The 22,808-nt window shown below is 45.4% G+C and overlaps 1 protein-coding gene across 1 annotated transcript in view; it reads left to right on the forward strand.

Moving 5' to 3' along the window:
* The window catches only part of LOC139391050 (actin-binding LIM protein 3-like), an 83,440-nt gene that overhangs the window by 30,866 nt on the left and 29,766 nt on the right, over positions 1-22,808 (forward strand). The window contains exons 3-6 of the mRNA XM_071138532.1: positions 13,092-13,275; positions 15,050-15,165; positions 15,600-15,726; positions 15,960-16,053. Of these exons, the coding sequence (XP_070994633.1) occupies positions 13,092-13,275; positions 15,050-15,165; positions 15,600-15,726; positions 15,960-16,053 (521 nt within the window). The remainder of the gene's footprint in view (positions 1-13,091; positions 13,276-15,049; positions 15,166-15,599; positions 15,727-15,959; positions 16,054-22,808) is intronic.

The following is a 22,808-nucleotide window of genomic DNA, read 5'->3' on the forward strand; positions in this document are numbered from 1 at the left end:
TACTTTGAAGGCAAAATATTCCTCATAATCTGTAGTAAAACGGACAGGTGTCACGAGTCCGACCGAGGGTGGCTTCCCTTCCCGGTCGGGTGGCGCTCGGTGGTTGTCGTCACCGGCCTATTAGCTGCCACTGATTGTCTTTCCTCCACCTCCTTGAATGTTTATTGGTAGCACCTGTTTGTGAAGATTAGTTGGGCTTTATTAGACAGCCGGGCCCGCCTGTTTGTTGTGCGGGATTAATCATTGTAACCTTTGGCTCTGTAGTAGAGGAACGTGTTTGTGCCTGGTCGTGTCTTTCAGTTGTAAATTTTTCATTCCCCGTGTTTGGGGCCGTTATTATTGTGAGCACCCTGTGGTGCGTTGGTGCTATTAAAGAGCACAGCATTGCATCAGCTTGACCAGTCAAAAGTTTTTACATCAACTGTATTTCCATCCAGAAATAGGCTAAAAGCATTACTTACTGGGGGTTTTATTTTTTTATGGAAGCCCTAGCGCACATACACACACACAAGTACGCACACACACGTATGCACACACACACACACTTTGGATGATATGTGTTATTGTATTACTGGTAATGGTAGCAGACTGTGTATCATGGCCTAATGACACCCTAACCACATTTTCCTCTCGTTGCTAAAGTGGCACTCTCCCATTCCAGCACAGCTACCAGGCATTGCAGTGGTCTAAATGCATGTTCCATATGGACAGCTCCTTAGGGAGACTCACACTCACACACACACACAAGCAAGTGTCAGGTTCCAAAACCTTACAAATATTCTGTCAGCAGTTTTCTGAGTCAAAACAGATTTCTACAATGTCCAGAGTATCAGGACTACTGTAAGACGTTGCCTGTATCAATTTGTCTCTAGTAAAACTTCCCTTTGAGAAAGGAACAGGTTTAAAGCACCAAGGAAGGATCGTGGAAGCTTTTCTTACAGGTGAGTTCTGTAGAACGCCAGACCAAATCAAACCTGTCCAGACCAGATCAAACCTGACCAGATCAGATCAAACCTGTCCAGACCAGTTTGTGACTTGTGTTCTATCTGCAAGGTCTCATCACTCTCTCACTCTTACCTCTTGGCACACCATGACAATCTACCTCCGTTGTTCTCTGTGTGCGGAGGGGGAAGAGAGGGAGTAGGAGAGATGGAGAGAGATGGAGAGAGGGGGTAAGAGAGATGAAAGAAGGAAGAGAGAATGACAGAGAGGGTTATGGAAAGAGAAGGGGGTAGGGAGAGATGGAGAGAGATGGAGAGAGGGGGTAAGAGAGATGAAAGAAGGAAGAGAGAAGGACAGAGAGGGTTATGGAAAGAGAAGGGGGTAGGGAGAGTGCGACGGGGAGAAACAGAGAGAGAAACAGAGAAAAGAGTTATAGAGAGAGATGTGGGTTAGAGGGGATCGGAGCTTCCCGTAGCTATAGCAACCACTGCCACGCTGGTCCAATCACCAAGCCAACGTGTGGTTGCTAGGGAGACATTGTGAGATTACAGGGAGATGAGTTTAGGCAGCAGCAGTTTTCCCTCCCGAGCTCCAGGATTTAGGATAGAAGACAAGGGCAGTGTCTCAAATAGTACCCAATTCCCGATATAGTGCTCTGGTCAAAAGTAGTGCACTATTTAGGATGAAAACAGGTATTATCCTGCGTCTTATCTCCTGAAGAATCGCTGCTTGAGGGGATAAACACACGCATCAGCTCTGCCTATGGTCTCTCCCACACACACACATACACACACACAGATATATATATATATACACACACACACGCACGCACACCCACCCGCACACGCACACGCACACGCACACGCACACACACACAGACACACACTCACCCAGTTAGTTCTGATACGTTTCAACAGTTTTTATTGGTTGGTGATGTGATCGTTGTGAGTAGCATTAACTTCTCCATAGTCGCTGATCTAAGGTCAGTTTTTGTCTTCTAAGAATTTGTTGGCGAGTGGGTAACCCGCCTCTACCATCCGTTCTATTGGCCAATGTGCAATCACTGGAGAATAAACTGGATAAACTCTGTTTGAAACTATGCTACCAACGGGACATTAAAAACTGTAATATCTTATGTTTCACCGAGTCGTGGCTGAACGACGACACGGATAATATACAGTTGGCTGGGTTTTCAGTGCTTCGGCAGGACAGAACAGTTACGTCTGATGAGGGGTGATCGTGTGTGTCTATTTGTCAATAACAGCTGGTGCGCAATGTCTAATATTAAGGTACTGTGTGGTATTGCTCATCTGAGGTAGAGTACTTCATGATAAGCTGTAGACCACACTATCTACCAAGAGAGTTTTCATCTATATTTTTTGTAGCTGTCTATTTACCACCATAAACTTGCACTAAGGCCGCACTCAACGAGCTGTATAAGGCTCGTTGAGCCTGGGGGCTAGCCTGGGGGCTAGGTTTATGACAGTCATAAATACCCCTTCCCCCCTTTTTCCTCTCTCTACCCTACTGAGGTTACATTTGCAAACCCCTTGGTTAACATAGAGATTCTGGGAACATCAGAAGGTGGGGGGAAATTAACTATATTCTGGTAATCCAACCAATGGAACATATGGTACCGTATGGTACGGTTGTCATCTGAGACATTCTCATCAATGATAAGATGACATAAACTCTACAGTGGAAAGTCTACACATCAGAGTTATCGGATTCACATGAAATTGTTGTTCAATTTAAATGTTTGAATTTGAAATTATTCGTGATGGGATGAAATGTGATTTTAGCTTCTAAAATGTGAGATTTGGGTTTTCATAAGGGCTCTGCTCAATCAGTGGCCCGCCCCTGTGAAGGGACATTGGCCATAAAACGTTTCAAACACGCCCTCCTCTCCCTTCCTATATAAGCCCTTGACGACAATGTAACCTCCTGTTCCGAAGACGTGAGGACGACGGTCCTATGTCAGAATGGTTCAGATAATAACTACAGAACGAAGCCAACATCAGCGTGAGCTTTGGTTGCGAATGGTATGAACTTTGAACTCTTATTCACTACATAAGTGATACCTCCTAGCCGTTGAGTTAGCAACAGCAGATGCAAACGAGGGTTAGGAAGGAACAGACAGAGTATCCCGTCTATCACCCAACGGCATTACTACAACGTATCCAATTGACAACCAGAGACATTCTTCAAAGGACTCGGTTGGGCAACACGTCCTTCCATCTACCACCAACCTACCGAAGCGCAGCTCAGAGTAAATATTTATTGCATTTTCCTTTTCCAAATGGGCGGTAATTTAGAATGCATAAGATACTGTATTTAAGATAGCACAGCTTCTTCCCTTTGTTCCTCAGTCTTCCCGCTCTTTCACTCAAATCCAGCCCCTTTTCTTTTGTGTAACAAGCTGTCATATCTGTTCCGCCCGCTAGGGACGTTTTCCTTTATGACGTAATTTGTAATCAAGTTAGGATTTAATTATGTGTATGTGTAATTCTGTGTGATTAGTTAGGTATTTAGTAAATAAATAATTAAACCCAATTTTGTATTGCTGATTCAACTTGTTAGCCAGGATTTGTGCAGATAACTAATAATTTACAACTTTCAGATGAGACTGAATTAAGATGACGATTAATATTGACTGCTATTGATGTAAAATATTACTAGGTCTTTCAGAGTTTATTCGGAAGATAACAGCTCTATAAATATTTTTTTGTGGTGACCGACTCTCTAGTTACATTTACTTGATTAGCTCAATCAGGTAATATTAATTACGGATAAATTATTTTATAGAATAGCATGTCATATCACTTAATCCGGGCATAGCCAAGACACGACACTGACTCTGACACTAAGATCGCACTCAACCAGCTGTATGAGGCTATAAACAAACAAGAAAATGCTCATCCAGAAGTGGTGCTCCTAGTGGCCGGGGACTTTAATGCAGGCCAACGAAAATCCGTTTTATCTCATTTGTACCAGCATGTGCAAACAGAGGGGGAAAAAACTCCACACACAGAGACGGCTACAAAGCTCTCCCTTGCCCTCCATTTGGAAAATCTGACCATTATTCTATCCTCCTGATTCCTGCTTGCAAAAACTAAAGCAGGAATTACCAGTGACCTGCTCAATACGGACGTGGTCAGATGACGCGGATGCTGCACTACAGGACTGTTTTGCTAACACAGACTGGAATATGTTGGATTGGATTCATCCAATGGCTTTGAGGAGTATTCCACCAGAGTCACCAGCTTCATCAATAAGTGTATCAACGACATTGATAGTTCAGTGTGTCAAAATCGGAGGGCCTGTTGTCCGGACCTCTGGCAATCTCTATGGGGGTGCCACAGGGTTCAATTCTCGGGCCGACTCTTTTCTCTGTATACATCAATGATGTCGCTCTTGCTGCTGTTGATTCTCTGATCCACCTCTAAGCAGACGATACCATTATGTATACTTCTGGTCCTTCATTGGACACTGTGTTAACTAACCTCCAGACGAGCTTCAATGCCATACAACTCTCCTTCCGTAGCCTTCAAATACTCTTAAATGGCAGTAAAACTAAATGCATGCTCATCAACCAATCGCTATCAGCACCTGCCCACCCGTCCAGCATCACTACTGTGGACGGTTCTGACAAATACCTAGGTGTCTGGTTAGACTGTAAACTCTCTAATCCAAAATTAAATCTAGAACCAGCTTCCTATTTTGCAGCAAAGCTTCCTTCACTTATGCTACCAAACATATCCTCGTAAAATGGACTATTCTACCAATCCTTGACTTCGGCGATGTAATTTACAAAATAGCCTCCAACACTCTACTCAGCAAGTTTAATGCAGTCTATCACAGTGTCATCCGTTTTATCACCAAAGCCCCATATACGACCCACCACTGTGACCAGAATGCTCTCGTTGGCTGGCCCTCGCTTCATATTCGTCGCCAAACCCACTGGCTCCAGGTCATCTATACAGTGCCTTGCGAAAGTATTCGGCCCCCTTGAACTTTGCGATCTTTTGCCACATTTCAGGCTTCAAACATAAAGATATAAAACTGTATTTTTTTGTGAAGAATCAACAACAAGTGGGACACAATCATGAAGTGGAACGACATTTATTGGATATTTCAAACTTTTTTAACAAATCAAAAACTGAAAAATTGGGCATGCAAAATTATTCAGCCCCTTTACTTTCAGTGCAGCAAACTCTCTCCAGAAGTTCAGTGAGGATCTCTGAATGATCCAATGTTGACCTAAATGACTAATGATGATAAATACAATCCACCTGTGTGTAATCAAGTCTCCGTATAAATGCACCTGCACTGTGATAGTCTCAGAGGTCCGTTAAAAGCGCAGAGAGCATCATGAAGAACAAGGAACACACCAGGCAGGTCCGAGATACTGTTGTGAAGAAGTTTAAAGCCGGATTTGGATACAAAAAGATTTCCCAAGCTTTAAACATCCCAAGGAGCACTGTGCAAGCGATAATATTGAAATGGAAGGAGTATCAGACCACTGCAAATCTACCAAGACCTGGCCGTCCCTCTAAACTTTCAGCTCATACAAGGAGAAGACTGATCAGAGATGCAGCCAAGAGGCCCATGATCACTCTGGATGAACTGCAGAGATCTACAGCTGAGGTGGGAGACTCTGTCCATAGGACAACAATCAGTCATATAGCACAAATCTGGCCTTTATGGAAGAGTGGCAAGAAGAAAGCCATTTCTTAAAGATATCCATAAAAAGTGTTGTTTAAAGTTTGCCACAAGCCACCTGGGAGACACACCAAACATGTGGAAGAAGGTGCTCTGGTCAGATGAAACCAAAATTGAACTTTTTGGCAACAATGCAAAACGTTATGTTTGGCGTAAAAGCAACACAGCTCATCACCCTGAACACACCATCCCCACTGTCAAACATGGTGGTGGCAGCATCATGGTTTGGGCCTGCTTTTCTTCAGCAGGGACAGGGAAGATGGTTAAAATTGATGGGAAGATGGATGGAGCCAAATACAGGACCATTCTGGAAGAAAACCTGATGGAGTCTGCAAAAGACCTGAGACTGGGATGGAGATTTGTCTTCCAACAAGACAATGATCCAAAACATAAAGCAAAATTTACAATGGAATGGTTCAAAAATAAACATATCCAGGTGTTAGAATGGCCAAGTCAAAGTCCAGACCTGAATCCAATCGAGAATCTGTGGAAAGAACTGAAAACTGCTGTTCACAAATGCTCTCCATCCAACCTCACTGAGCTCGAGCTGTTTTGCAAGGAGGAATGGGAAAAAATGTCAGTCTCTCGATGTGCAAAACTGATAGAGACATACCCCAAGCGACTTACAGCTGTAATCGCAGCAAAAGGTGGCGCTACAAAGTATTAACTTAAGGGGGCTGAATAATTTTGCATGCCCAATTTTTCAGTTTTTGATTTGTTAAAAAAGTTTGAAATATCCAATAAATGTCATTCCACTTCATGATTGTGTCCCACTTGTTGTTGATTCTTCACAAAAAAATACAGTTTTATATCTTTATGTTTGAAGCCTGAAATGTGGCAAAAGGTCGCAAAGTTCAAGGGGGCCGAATACTTTCGCAAGCACTGTAAATCTTTGCTAGGTAAAGCCCCGCCTTATCTCAGCTCACTGGTCACCATAGCAGCACCCACCCGTAGCACACACTCCAGCGGGTATATTTCACTGGTCACCCCCAAAGCCAATTCCTCCTTTGGACGCCTTTCCTTCCAGTCCTCTGCTGCCAATGACTGGAACGAACTGCAAAAATCACTGAAGCTGGAGACTCATATCTCCCTCACTAACTTTAAGCACCAGCCGTCAGAGCAGCTCACAGATCACTGCACCTGTACATAGCCCATCTGTAAATAGCCCATCCTAACTACCTCAACTAATTATTTTTTTTGCTCCTTTGCACCCCAGTTCATATTTTGCACATCTATTACTCTAGTATTAATGCTAAATTGTAATTATTTCGCCTATTTCGCCTGTAATTATTATGACCTATTTATTGCCTTATCTTACCTCATTTGCAAACACTGTATATATATTTTTTTTCCATTGTGTTATTGACTGTATGTTTTGTTTATTCCATGTGTAACTCTGTGCTGTTGTTTGTGTCGCACTTCTTTGCTTTATCTTGGCCAGGTCGCAGTTGTAAATGAGAACTTATTCTCAACTAGCCTACCTGGTTAAATAAAGGTGAAATATATATTTTGTTTTAAAGGTTACAGTGCTATGCAGTGTCTTAGACTGTTGCGCCACTCAGGCGCTGTACAACAAATCCGGTCGGGAGTGGGCTAGACTACAACAGTAAGAGCAAAATAATCCTAACAAAATAAAACATACCTTAGCGTAACAACAGTTTTAGTAAGTAATACTGAAGTCGTACACAATTATCAGTTTCTATTTAGATTTATGTCCCCCATTCATTGTCAGTTAGAGACACGGTAGACCCAAAAGTATAATCAGTGCTGTTACTCCCCCTTGCGCTGGTCTGGAGCAATGAAGTGTTGATGCAGGTTACCATACTAAACCACAAATGACCAAAGTACTTAATCATGATCACAACACTTTTAATGGAACAACCACTATAGTCACTTTACCCCGACCTACATGTACATTACAATTTACTTACACTAACCTGTTCCCTCGCACATTGACTCGGTACCGGTACCCCCTGTATATAGTCTCGTTATTACTATTTTATTGTTATTACTATTTTATAACTTTTTTTTATTTTCTTTATTTTAAATGTTTTACTTTAGTTTATTTAGTAAATATTTTCTTAACTCTATTTTCTTCTAATTGCATGGTTGGTTAAGGGCTAAGGGCTTGTAACTAAGCATTTCACGGTAAGGTCTACACCTGTTGTATTCGGCACATGTGACAAACCAGATTTGATTTGATATGAGAGAGAAAGAGAGAGAGAGAGAGAGAGAGAGAGAGAGAGAGAGAGAGAGAGAGAGAGAGATGGAGTGCTAGATGCTGATTCACTGATCTGATTTAAACGTATTGATCCTCTGGGTTTGCTGACTCCTACTGTGTGTGTGTGTGTGTGTGTGTGTGTGTGTGTGTGTGTGTGTGTGTGTGTGTGTGTGTGTGTGTGTGTGTGTGTGTGTGTGTGTGTGTGTGTGTGGTGTGGTCGTGTAACCTTTAGAATGCCCACTGACCTTTTAGGAACCTCGCCCACTAGAGTTAATACAGTTTCTCTCTTCACTTGACGTTAAAGACAAATAGCTGTGGAGAATCAACTCTGTTTACTATAACAACCCACACATGTACATGTGGTCTCCAGTGGCTATTTTAGCATATACATCTTGGTGGGTCAAACCCCCCCCCCCCCAAAAAAAAACAAATTTGGGATGCATGCCAGCAACACAACACAATACATCAATTGCACTATAACGGTGACAAACAGTTTCTACATACTGTTAGGGCCTACATAAAGCTGTCCATACAGCAGAATCCCAACAGCAGAGTCCCAACACCTTACCACTGCTACACCTGGCTATCAGCGGAGTCTTGTCTGGCAGTGAAACAGTTTATTCAGTTTACTGCCTTTTAAAAAACATAGCTGATATGGCTGACTTGCTTATTCAAATGTTTTTGTGGGAGCCACCTAGAAAAACCACAATTTCTGGGTCATTTTTCCAAAAACCAGCCTGGAACTCTTTCTAAAGACATCTAGTGGATGCCCTAGGACCTGCAGTCTGGGAGGACTTGGCCTTATTATTAAAATATTAGCCATTGAAAATAGTGGTAAGCTGAAATGTAGTTTTTTTTGGGATGGTTTGTCCTCAGGGTTTTGCCTGACATATCAGTTCTGTTATACTCACAGACATTATTTTAACAGTTTTAGAAACTTTAGAGTGTTTTATATCCATATCTACCAATTATATGCATATCCTAGCTCCTGGACCTGAGTAAAAGGCATTTTACTTTGGGCAAGCTTTTCATCCTGATGTCAAATTACTGCCCCCTGCCCCAGAGAGGTTAAGACATTTATGAGCGAACTAGGTCGGACGTAGATAATACAACTATTTGTTCAGCACTTTTGAAATGTACATCGACAGAATTCATAACATCGGCCGTTCATGCAGTGTTCTCCATGCACACCAAGTCAGAACTGTAGGACAAATAAATGGGGGCATATAAGCAGACAAGTCAGAACAGGAGGCTAAGTTATAAAGGGAAAAGGGACCAAATTATTAGGGTGAGGCACATGTACTACTAACAGCTAACTACACAACATTAACTTAGTATTACTTTCTTTATATGGTAAACATATCTCCCTGGCATATTACGTCATTTATGCAGGACCATACAATACATTTTGGGACTCACCTTGTTGTGCTGTGCTCACTTGAGCAGGAAGGTGGCGCGGAGGTCTTTAGTGGGCAAATGTTGTCATACAAAATGTGTCATCAAAGTCAGGCATTCTCTGGATTAATTGCGCTTTTAAGACAACAGGGAACTCGGAAAAAAAACAAGTTGAATCATGACGTCAGTGATCTTCAGGTCAGAGCTCTAGAAAGAGAACTGAGTTCCTGACTTGGAATTCTGAGTTGGATGACCGTTCAAAACGTATTTTCCCGGAGCTCATTTTTTTCAGAGTTCACCGTTTTCTTGAACCACTGAAATCTGAGATTTCCCAGTTTTGAGTTTCCAGATGTTTTGAACGTGGCAGTAGTCATGCTGGATTGACAGGCCAATGTTGAATGTTTAGACCCTTAATTAAACCCAGACTTGTACCACACACCAACTCCACTGAATAGCAGTATAGTGATTGCTTTGCAATGTTTGCAGTTAGCCACTGATTCCTTCCAAACCACTCATTGTTGAATTTGCAATTTCCAACTTGTTGTGTAATGTTTATGTCCAATGGCCGATGTTTGTTGTTTTATCTATAATTTCTCTTCATAATTTTTGTTCATATGGCAAGGTTTGAAAAGGATTTGCCAGTAGATTGTCGACTTCCTGATGATTCATGATGATGACTGCTAGCTAAGATTTTGAAAGTATGATGTTGACATGATCAGCCCAATCAAAGCTAAGCGAGGTATAGCGGGATTTGACGTTATTTTATCTGTGGCCAATGATCTTGATCCTTATTGGATGGGCACTTCTAATGTAACTCTATGGCAGTACAGAAGGGACTTTTTTTTTAGGTCTTCTTGTAGATTTTGCGGTGAGGTAGTGTCCCCATGAGTGACAGAACACGTAGCCAATCACGGCCCAATTAGAGAACATTACCAACCTCTACGCTCCCTATTTTCCGCTGGCTGCCCAACCACCACAGAAAGCACTGAGCTAGGATAAAACACCTGCATTTTGGAGCTGCCTTACTCAAGAAAACAAAAAAGAGACCATGTTGGCAACCAGCCCTGAATGACGGGTCTCCACGGGTAGTCTCTCTCGCTCTCTCCATTCCCTCTCCTTCTCTCTCCATTCCCCTCTCCTTCTCTCTCCATTCCTCTCTCCTTCTCTCTCTATTCCCCTCTCCTTCTCTCTCCATTCCCCTCTCTTTCAATTCAATTCAATTCAATTGACTTTATTGACATGGCAATTTCATTATTACTTACATTGTCAAAGTATACATATCGAAAAATAAAAAATAAAAAATAAAATAAAAATATATATTTATATATAAAATATATATATATTTATGTATAAATAAATGGTGGGACCAACAGCAATAATAATAGTAGTAGTGGACATGGGATTACCATTAACAACAACTACAACAACAATATTAATGAGAACAACAATACATTAAAGCAATTGTAGTGGACCAGTGTCAACATGACTGAGAATACAGTCTCTCTCTCATGACTGAGAAGACACATGACATGGTAGTGGACCAGTGTCAACATGACTGAAAAGACAGTCTCTCACTCATGACTGAGAAGACACATGACATGGTATGAAAGACAAAACAAAACCAGATGGGAAATATTATCGACATTACTTTGCACTTTTCACTGAAATATTCTCTTAGGTCTGAGTATTTGTCACAGCGTAGTAGGACATGCAGCTCTGTCTCTACCTCTCCCCTGGAGCAGAGTGAGCACAGCCTGTCCTCTCTGGGCAGCCAGGTTTGTCTGTGACGACCGGTCTCTAGAGCCAGACTGTGCTCACTGAGTCTGTACCTAGTCAGTGTTTTCCTCAGTTTTCTATCAGTCACAGTGGTCAGATAGTCTGCCACCATGTACTGTCTGTTTAGAGACAAATAGCATTGAAGTTTACTTAGATTTTTTGTGGTGTCTTTCCAATAGGTGATACATTTTTCTTTTTGTTTTGTGATGATTTAGTTGTGCCAGATTTTCTGAGTGCTGTCCTGAGGCTCTTTGGGGTTGGTGAACTGAGCCTCCCCTCTCGTTCTCTCTCCATTCCCCTCTCTTTCTCCTCTTTCCCTCTCGTTCTCTCTCCATTCCCCTCTCGTTCTCTCTCCATTCCCCTCTCGTTCTCTCTCCATTCCCCTCTCGTTCTCTCTCCATTCCCCTCTCTTTCTCTCTCCATTCCCCTCTCTTTCTCCTCTTTCCCTCTTGTTCTCTCTCCATTCCCCTCTCCTTCTCTCTCCATTCCCCTCTCGTTCTCTCTCCATTCCCCTTTCCTTCTCTCTCTATTCCCCTCTCGTTCTCTCTCCATTCCCCTCTCTTTCTCCTCTTTCCCTCTCTTTCTCCTCTTTCCCTCTCTTTCTCTTCTTTCCCTCTCTTTCTCTCTCCACTCCCCTCTCCTTCTCTCTCCATTCCCCTCTCTTTCTCCTCTTTCCCTCTCGTTCTCTCTCCATTCCCCTCTCCTTCTCTCTCCATTTCCCTCTCTTTCTCCTCTTTCCCTCTTGTTCTCTCTCCATTCCCCTCTCCTTCTCTCTCTATTCCCCTCTCGTTCTCTCTCCATTCCCCTCTCTTTCTCCTCTTTCCCTCTCGTTCTCTCTCCATTCCCCTCTCCTTCTCACTCTATTCCCCTCTCGTTCTCTCTCCATTCCCCTCTCCTTCTCTCTCTATTCCCCTCTCGTTCTCTCTCCATTCCCCTCTCTTTCTCCTCTATCCCTCTCTTTCTCATCTTTCCCTCTCTTTCTCCTCTTTCCCTCTCTTTCTCTCTCCATTCCCCTCTCCTTCTCTCTCCATTTCCCTCTCTCTCTCCTCTTTCCCTCTCTTTCTCCTCATTCCCTCTCTTTCTCTCTCCATTCCCCTCTCCTTCTCTCTCCATTCCCCTCTCTTTCTCCTCTTTTCCTCTCGTTCTCTCTCCATTCCCCTCTCCTTCTCTCTCCATTCCCCTCTCTTTCTCCTCTTTCCCTCTCTTTCTCCTCTTTCCCTCTCGTTCTCTCTCCATTCCCCTCTCCTTCTCCTCTTTCACTCTCTTTCTCTCTCCATTCCCCTCTTATTCTCCTCTTTCACTCTCGTTCTCTCTCCATTCCCCTCTCCTTCTCCTTTCCCTCGTTTTCTCTCTCTCTCTTCTCATGGAGAACTTGGTGGTGTGTGATGAAATGTAGGAAAGTTATTTTGTTCCGTCTCATTGATTGTAATGAAGGAGTCGTTTCTGGATCTTCTGGAGAAAAAGAGTTTTCCACATTGTCTTTATTTTCACATCACAGCAAACTGTTAGCCACAAACTGCATACAAGACACCCAGAAACACACTCATGCACGCAAATACACACACACACAACCATGTTTATGTCTGTCTTGTCTTTATTTTCTGTCTGGAGAAGCAGGGAGGAGGAAACCTAATGAAACCCAACAAAGTTCCTCTCTGTCTGAACCACCACTAAACAACCCTCTGAGCTCCCCATAAAGCACTAATTGGCTCATTTCGAACAGTTTACTGTGGAAGTGGGGCAGATGTGACCAAACGGGTTCAAACCCAGGATATAGACTAGCTTTGCCACCTAAGCTAAAGCCGAGGAATTACTGTAGCTTGCTGCAATCAGTTTTGTATTTAGTTTTTTCCATGCTCGTTCATTTAGAATAGTTTGAGTGATCAGTCTTTAACCTAATCCACCGTCTCTCTCTCTTTCCTCCTCTCTCTCCCTCTCTCTCTCTTTCCTCCTCTCTCTCCCTCTCTCTCCCATTCTCTCCCACTCCCTCTCCCCCCCTCTCTCTCTCACTCCCCCCATCTCTATCTCTCTCCAGTGTGTGGGTGTGACCTGGCTAGATCTGGATTCTATCAGAAGAGTGGTGAGTACATCTGTACATCAGACTACCAGCGTCTGTACGGGACGCGTTGTGATCGCTGTGACGGATTCATCACCGGGGAGGTGGTCTCTGCTCTGGGGAGGACCTACCACCCTACCTGCTTCGTCTGCAGTGTCTGCAGGTGCACACACACACACACAAGCACACACATCCACGCACAGACACACACACATCCATGCACACACACACACACACACGCACACACACACAAACAATCTATTCCTGACTGATCAATTTGATCAAATAAAACAGTGAGTGTAAGGTTAACTATTTTGTAGTTAGCTCTGTCTTGCGTTTTCAGTGAACAGGTATTTTGAAAATGCAGCAGAGATGGTGGGAGACCGAGACAGAGATACAGAGCTGTCAGAGTGGGACAGAAATAGCAGCTCTGCGTTTGTGGCCAGAGTAACGCAGCTTCCATTAAATATGTAGAGTAAAAAGTTGAAAGCACAGAGCAAGGCTGACGGTGCAGAGAGTGTCTAGAGGAAGAGACACACACGCAGGTAACAGCAAAGTCAAACACACACACTTGTCTAGTCTACTACACCTCTAGTCTAGTACATCTAAGAACATCAGCTACCCGAAAGCATCAAACCGTGGTCTCCAGACATGCCTGACAGCACACTAACATTCTGTAGGCCATCCAAGGACGTCTTCCTCACATCCAAAGACATGATACCTGCTCTCACACAGCAAATATTCACTGACAAGACACACACACACACATACACACACACGTATATACACACACACACACACACACACGCACACACACACGCACACACACACACACACACACACACACACACACACACACACACACACACACACACACACACACACACACACACACACTCACACACACACACACACACACACACACACACACTCACACACACACACACACACACACACACACACACACACACACACACACACACACACACACACACTCACACACACACACACACACACACACACCACGCCCTGGGTAAGGTAAGAGGTTGTTCCTGCATGTGTCCTCAGTCACTGTGAAACCAGTTAGTTTAGTGTGTGTGTGTGTGTGTGTGTGTGTGTGTGTGTGTGTGTGTGTATGTCCTAATCCCAGCATGGCGTGAGAGCATTGATTGTGCAGTGATGAGGACAATGACCAGGTGGCACCAGCTGTGGTGTCTCCCCTCGGCTCAGTGTGTGTGCATGCGTGCGTGTGTGTACGCAAGTGTGTGTATTAATCAGTGTGTATCTCCCCCCATACAGGAAGCCGTTCCCTAAGTGTGTTGATAAATCAGTGTGTATCTCCCCCCATGCAGGAAGCCGTTCCCTAAGTGTGTGTATTAATCAGTGTGTATCTCCCCCCATGCAGGAAGCCGTTCCCTAAGTGCGTGTATTAATCAGTGTGTATCTCCCCCCATGCAGGAAGCCGTTCCCTAAGTCTGTGTATTAATCAGTTTGTATCTCCCCCCCATGCAGGAAGCCGTTCCCTAAGTGTGTGTATTAATCAGTGTGTATCTCCCCCCATGCAGGAAGCCGTTCCCTAAGTGTGTGTATTAATCAGTGTGTATCTCCCCCCATGCAGGAAGCCGTTCCCTAAGTGTGTGTATTAATCAGTGTGTATCTCCCCCCATGCAGGAAGCCGTTCCCTAAGTGTGTGTATTAATCAGTGTGTATCTCCCCCCATGCAGGAAGCCGTTCCCTAAGTGTGTGTATTAATCAGTGTGTATCTCCCCCCATGCAGGAAGCCGTTCCCTGAGTGTGTGTATTAATCAGTGTGTATCTCCCCCCCATGCAGGAAGCCGTTCCCTAAGTGTGTGTATTAATCAGTGTGTATCTCCCCCCATGCAGGAAGCCATTCCCTAAGTGTGTGTATTAATCAGTGTGTATCTCCCCCCATGCAGGAAGCCGTTCCCTATCGGAGACAGAGTGACGTTCAGTGGGAAGGATTGTGTATGTCAGCAATGTTCTCACACACTTGTCACCTCCAACGAACCAATCAAGATCCACGGACCCAGCCGTAAGTCCCACCCTCTAGAGGTCTTCACGGGTCAGAAATGTTGTCCCTGTCACTTTTTTCTCTCACACCCCTAATTCTCTCACTTTTCTTGTCGCCTATTTCCCCCTCCCCTCTCTCCGGTCTCTCGCCTCATCCCCCTCTCCCCCCTCCTCCTCCATCTCCCACTGCGCTCCCCCTCCACTCTCTCTTCTCTCTCTCCTCCACCCCCTTTCTCCCCCTCCCATCACCCTCTCCCTTCTCTCTCCCCCTTCTCCTTCCCTCTCCCCATCTCCCCCCTCTTCTCCCCCTCCCCCTGTCTCCCTCTTACCTCTTACCTCCTCCTCCCTCCCCCTCTCCCTCTACCCATCTCCCCCTCCTCTTCCCCCTCCTCTCCCCCTCCCCCTCCCTCTCCCCCCTCCTCTCCCCTTACCTCCACCCCTCCTCCCTCTCTCCAGACTGTTCAGGGTGTGGAGAGGATATAAAACAGGGACAGTCTCTGCTGGCGTTGGAGAAACAGTGGCATGTCAGCTGCTTCAAGTGTCAAACCTGCAACATGGTCCTCACTGGGGAATACATCAGCAAGTCAGTACACACACACACACACACACACACACACACACACACACACACACACACACACACACACACACACACAAACACACATACACACACACGTATATACACACGTATATACACACAGACACTTGGGCATGCACACACACAGACAGACAGACAGACAGACAGACAGACAGACAGACAGACAGACAGACAGACAGGCACATCTTTGATTGTAATTTTTTGCCTTTGTGTTTCAGGGACAACGTGCCGTACTGTGAGTCTGATTACCACGCCCAGTTTGGGATTAAGTGTGAGACGTGCAGCAGATACATCAGTGGACGGGTACTGGAGGTGAGCACTCATACACACTCCCCCTGGGGACCTACACTGTCCTCTGTGGCCCTCTCCCCTCATCTCATCTCCTCACCTCACCTCTTCTCTTTTCTCCTTTCCTCTCCTCTCCCCTCTTTGCTCCTCTCCTCTCCCCACATCTTCTCTCCCCTCCTCACCTCTCCTCACCTCTCGTCTTCTATCGTCTCCTCGCCTCTCCTCACCTCACCTCTCCTCATCTCACCTGTAATCTCTCCTCCTCTCCTCTCATCTCTCCTCCCCACCTCACCTCTCATTTCCTCTCATCACATCTCCTCCACCTTCCCCACCTCTCATCTCCTCGCATCACATCTCTCCTCTCCTCTCCTCTCCTCTCCTCTCCTCTCCTCTCCTCTCCTCTCCTCTCCTCTCCTCTCCTCTCGTCTCGTCTCGTCTCCTCTCCTCTCCTCTCCTCTCCTCTCCTCTTCCTCTCCTCTCCTCTCCTCTCCTCTCCTCTCCTCTCCTCTCCTCTTCCTCTCCTCTCCTATCCTATCCTCTGTGTGTGTGAAGTGCTCTGTGCCTCTCCATCAGTCTGTCTCTCTCTGGGTTATTAATAGCTTCTACAACACGGCTGGCTTTATCTCCTGGCCTGTGGTGCGTGAGTGTGTGTGTGTGTGTGTGTGTGTGTGTGTGTGTGTGTGTGTGTGTGTGTTTCCAGATACCAATGCTGCAGTGTTTTGTTCATTAGTCCACTGATATGGTCCCCAAAAATGTTGCATGCCTCACCATGTCATCATGTCATGCGAAACATATTGTCACACTTTTTGCTTTTTAAAACTTAACTGCTAACATGCACAATGTTCGGGACCATATTAACAGTGGACTAATGAACAAAATACGGTGAGATGTTTTTGGTCCTTTAAACAGTCAGAGAAGATGATGAGATTGTTCCAGTAATGAGCAGTGAGAACACAGCAGGAGCTAGAAGGCCTCCTGTCCCTCCTGCCTCTCTGTCCCTCCTGCCTCTCTGTCCCTCCTGCCTCCTGTCCCTCCTGCCTCCTGCCCCTCCTGCCTCCTGTCCCTCCTGCCTCTCTGTCCCTCCTGCCTCTTGTCTCTCCTGCCTCCTGTCCCTCCTGCCTCTCTGTCCCTCCTGCCTCCTGTCCCTCCTGTCTCCTGTCTCCTGTCTCCTGTCTCCTGTCTCCTGTCTCCTGTCTCCTGTCTCCTGTCTCCTGTCCCTCCTGTCCCTCCTGCCTCTCTGTCTCCTGTCTCCTGTCTCCTGTCCCTCCTGTCCCTCCTGTCTCCTGTCTCCTGTCTCCTGTCTCCTGTCCCTCCTGTCTCCTGTCTCCTGTCCCTCCTGTCCCTCCTGCCTCTCTGTCTCCTGTCTCCTGTCTCCTGTCCCTCCTGTTCCTCCTGTCTCCTGTCTCCTGTCTCCTGTCTCCTGTCCCTCCTGTCTCCTGTCTCCTGTCCCTCCTGTATCCTGTCTCCTGTCTCCTGTCCCTCCTGTCCCTCCTGTCCCTCCTGTCTCCTGTCTCCTGTCTCCTGTCTCCTGTCTCCTGTCTCCTGTCCCTCCTGTCCCTCCTGCCTCTCTGTCCCTCCTGTCTCCTGTCTCCTGTCCCTCCTGCTTCCTGTCCCTCCTGCCTCTCTGTCCCTCCTGCCTCCTGTCCCTCCTGCCTCTCTGTCCCTCCTGTCTCCTGTCTCCTGTCCCTCCTGCCTCCTGTAACTCCTGCCTCCTGTCCCTCCTGTCTCCTGTCCCTCCTGCCTCCTGTCCCTCCTGCCTCCTGTCCCTCCTGTCTCCTGTCCCTCCTGTCTCCTGTCTCCTGTCCCTCCTGCCTCCTGGCCCTCCTGCCTCCTGTCCCTCCTGTCTCCTGTCCCTCCTGCCTCCTGACCCTCCTGCCTCTCTGTCCCTCCTGCCTCCTGTCCCTCCTGCCTCTCTGTCCCTCCTGCCTCCTGTCCCTCCTGCCACTCTGTCCCTCCTGCCTCCTGGCCCTCCTGCCTCCTGTCCCTCCTGCCTCTCTGTCTCTGTCTCCAAGGTCTATCAGACCATTAGAACTAGCAGACCTCCTTTCCCTCCTGCCTCTCTGTCTCTGTCTCCAAGGTCTAACAGACCATTAGAACTAGCAGGTCTGTCCTCCCTCCTGCCTCTCTGTCTCCAAGATCTAACAGACCATTAGAACTAGCAGGTCTGTCCTCCCTCCTGCCTCTCCGTCTCTGTCTCCAAGATCTAACAGACCATTAGAACTAGCAGGCCTCCTGTCCCTCCTGCCTCTCTGTCTCTGTCTCCAAGGTCTAACAGACCATTAGAACTAGCAGGTCTGTCTACCCTCCTGCTTCTCTGTCTCTGTCTCCAAGGTCTAACAGACCATTAGAACTAGCAGGTCTGTCCACCCTCCTGCTTCTCTGTCTCTGTCTCCAAGATCTAACAGACCATTAGAACTAGCAGGCCTCCTGTCCCTCCTGCCCCTCTGTCTCTGTCTCCAATGTCTAATAGACCATTAGCGCTAGAAGGTCTCCTGTCCCTCCTGCCTCTCTGTCTCTGTCTCCAATGTCTAATAGACCATTAGAGCTAGCAGGCCTCCTGTCCCTCCTGCCTCTCTGTCTCTGTCTCCAATGTCTAATAGACCATTAGAGCTAGCAGGCCTCCTGTCCCTCTGTCTCTGTCTCCAATGTCTAATATACCATTAGAGCTAGCAGGCCTCCTGTCCCTCTGTCTCTGTCTCCAATATCTAATAGACCATTAGAGCTAGCAGGCCTCCTGCCTCTCTGTCTCTGTCTCCAATGTCTAATAGACCATTAGAGCTAGAAGGCCTCCTGTCCCTCTTGCCTCTCTGTCTCTGTCTCCAATGTCTAATAGACCATTAGAGCTAGCAGGCCCAGCAGCCGTTAGAGACCCCAGGCCTCATTACAGACTCTTACCGTTAATGGCTGCCTCTGGGACCGCAGGTAAACAGGCCGTTCTCAAAACACACGAGCCGGAAGTTCGGAACACTGGAGACAGAAACAGGGCACCCAGTGTGTGCTGAAGCCCCACTCTCAGAGCCACCTGACAGACGGAGGAATACTGATCTGTACAGAACAGTATTATTACACTGATCTGTACAGGAAATTAATATTCCACTGATCTGTACAGGAAATTAATATTACACTGATCTGTACAGGAAATTAATATTACACTGATCTGTGCAGGAAATGCACATTACACTGATCTGTGCAGAAAATTAATATTACACTGATCTGTACAGGAAATTAATATTACACTGATCTGTACAGGAAAATTATTATTACACTGATCCGTACAGGAAATGTATATTGTTACTGATCTGTACATGAAAATTATGTTACACCGGTCTGTGCAGGAAATGCACATTACACTGATCTGTGCAGAAAATTAATATTACACTGATCTGTACAGGAAATTAATATTACACTGATCTGTACAGGAAAATTATTATTACACTGATCCGTACAGGAAATGTATATTGTTACTGATCTGTACATGAAAATTATGTTACACCGGTCTGTACAGGAACCTTATATAATACTCTGTGATTATGCAGCTCAGGCCTTCTCACGCTGTCTCTCTCTCTCTCTCTCTCCATCTCTCTCTCTCTCTCCATCTCTCTCTCTCTCTCACTCGCTCTCACTCTCTCTCTCTCGCTCTCTCTCTCTCTCTCTCTCTCTCTCTCTCTCTCTCTCTCTCTCTCTCTCTCTCTCTCCCTCCCTCCATCTCTCTGTCTCTCTCAGACACCTCCTCATCTCCCTCACCCTCTCTGTATAGTGTGTCTAGGTGGCCCAGAGGGATGATTGTGCTAATTACAGTAGGAGGGCAGGGCAAAGGCTCTGTCCCAAATGACAACATTTTTCCAACCGAGTGCCCTACTATTAACCAGGGTCCTATGGGTCCTAGTGCACTACCTAGGAATAGGGTGATATTTGGGAGGAACACTCAGTGTAGGAGCTGTTGAACAGAGGGATTGGTATGAAGGCATTATTATTATTCCATTCACAGGCTGATTTATCATTAAGTAGGAGACCACTGACGATTAGGATGGATAGCTATCTTCACAATATCTCTTTATTTCACTCTCTCTCTCTCTCTCTCTCTCTCTCTCTCTCTGTCTCTCTTTTCCACTCTCTCTCTGTCTCTCTCTCTGTGTGTGTCTCTCTGTATGTGTGTCTCTCGCTCTCTCTCTCTGTGTGTGTCTCTCTGTATGTGTGTCTCTCTCTCTCTCTCTCTCTCTCTCTCTCTCTCTCTCTCTCTCTCTCTGTGTGTGTCTCTCTGTATGTGTCTCTCTCTCTCTCTCTCTCTCTCTCTCTCTCTCTCTCTGTGTGTGTGTGTGTGTCTCTGTATGTTTCTCTCTCTCTCAATTCAATTCAAGGGGCTTTATTGGCATGGGAAAGGTGTTAACATTGCCAAAGCAGGTGAGGTAGATAATATACAAAAGTGAAATAAACAATAAAAAATTCACAGTAAACACTACACATACAGAAGTTTCAAAACAATAAAGACAATACAAATGTCATATTATATATATATATACAGTGTTGTAACAATGTACAAATAGTTAAAGTACACAAGGGAAAATAAATAAGCATAAATATGGGTTGTTGACAATGGTGTTTGTTCTTCACTGGTTGCCCTTTTCTTGTGGCAACAGGTCACAAATCTTGCTGCTGTGATGGCACACTGTGGAATATGGGAGTTTATGGGAGTTTATTAAAATTGGATTTGTTTTCAAATTCTTTGTGGATCTGTGTAATCTGAGGGAAATATGTGTCTCTAATATGGTCATACATTGGACAGGAGGTTAGGAAGTGCAACTCAGTTTCCACCTCATTTTGTGGGCAGTGTGCACATAGCCGGTCTTCTCTTGAGTGCCAGGTCTGCCTACGGCAGCCATTCTCAATAGCAAGGCTATGCTCACTGAGTCTGTACATAGTCAATTCTGCATGCAGAGTCTCAATTCGGTGTTTGTCCCATTTTGTAAATTCTTGGTTGGTTAGCGGACCCCCGACATCACAACCAATAAGGGCAATTGGTTGTATAATTGGTATGTCAAATTTTATGTTCCTTTTGATGGCATAGAATGCCCTTCTTGCCTTGTCTCTCATATCATTCACACTATTGTGGAAGTTACCTGTCAAGGTAGGTATCGTTTTTTAGGGCGGTGTCTAGATGGAATTTGTATTTGTGGTCCTGGCTACTGGACCTTTTTTGGGACATCATTATTTTGGTCTTACTGAGATTTACTGTCAGGGCCCAGGTTTGGCAGAATCTGTGCAGAAGTTCTGGGTGCTTCTGTAGGCCACAGATCATCAGCAAACAGTAGACATTTGACTTGAGATTCTAGTAGGGTGAGGCCGGGTGCTGCAGACTGTTCTAGTGCCCTCGCCAATTCGTTGATCTATATGTTGCCAATTTTAACTGCACACTTGTTGTTTGTGTGCATGGATTTTATAATGTCATATGTTTTTCCCCCAACACCACTTTCTATCAATTTGTATAGCAGACACTCATGCTCAATTGAGTCAAAGGCTTTTTTGAAATCAACAAAGCATGAGAAGACTTTGCCTTTGTTTTGGTTTGTTTGTTTGTCTATTAGGGTGTGCAGGGTGAATACGTGGTCTGCCGTATGACAATTTGTTAAAAATCCAATTTGACATTTGCTCAGTCTGCTGTCAATGCAGAGGATTTTCTAAGGTTGCTGTTGACGCATATCCCACGGTAGTTATTGGGGTCAAATTTGTCTCCACTTTTGTGGATTGGGGTGATCAGTCCTTGGTTCCAAATATTGAGGAAGATGCCAGAGCTGAGGATGAGGTTAAAGAGTTTAAGTATAGCCAATTGTTGTCTGTATATTTTATAATTTCATTCAAGGTAATTGGAGAATCCTTTGGGTTCTGGTAGTCTTTATTAATATCTGATTCTAAGATTTGTATTTAATCATGTATATGTTTTTGCTGTTTGTTCTTTGCTATATGGCCAAAAAGATTGGAGAAGTGGTTTACCCATGCATCTCCATTTTGGATAGATAATTATTCATGTTGTTGTTTGTTTAGTGTTTTCCAATTTTCCCAGAAATGGTTAGAGTCTATGGATTCTTCAATTGCATTGAGCTGATTTCTGACGTGCTGTTCCTTCTTTTTCCGTAGCATATTTCTGTATTGTTTTAGTGATAAAATCAAATCATTTTATTTGTCACATACACATGGTTAGCAGATGTTAATGCGAGTGTAGCGAAATGCTTGTGCTTCTAGTTCCGACCATGCAGTAATATCTAACAAATAATCGAACCTAACAATTTCACAACAACGCCCGCTCACATACGCCCGCTCACGGCCTGGGCGTATGTGTGACGTCCATGTTGAGGCCCTCTTTGCGGGGGTGGGGGTCATTGTGTGGGCAGGAGGGGTATGGGTCTGATATGAGGGGCCTAAATGAGGTGTGGGCATTGTTGACTTGGGGTGGGGGGTGTTGATTGGTTGGGGTGGGGGTGTGGATGTGGCTGGTAGTGTTGTGGTCTGGATGTAGGTCCTCTTGGCGTGGGTCCTCTATGTGTAGGTCCAGGGTGGGTTCCGCAGGTCTGGGAGAGTGTCTCGCTGGTCTGGGCGGGGTGTCTATTGATCTGTTGCGTCTGTGTTAAGGGCTGCATTTGAGAGCGATGTCCTTTAGCGTCCGGGAGAAGATGGGCGCTGCTGCCTTGTATAGGTGGACCTGGTCATAAAGGCTGTTCAAGTCCAGAGTGGAGTGGTGGGCCAGGAAAACATTTGGTTTTGAGGCACAGCCATGGGAAACACTT

The sequence above is a fragment of the Oncorhynchus clarkii genome, chromosome 31 (genome assembly GCF_045791955.1).
Source record: "Oncorhynchus clarkii lewisi isolate Uvic-CL-2024 chromosome 31, UVic_Ocla_1.0, whole genome shotgun sequence".
In the NCBI taxonomy this organism is placed as follows: domain Eukaryota; kingdom Metazoa; phylum Chordata; class Actinopteri; order Salmoniformes; family Salmonidae; genus Oncorhynchus; species Oncorhynchus clarkii.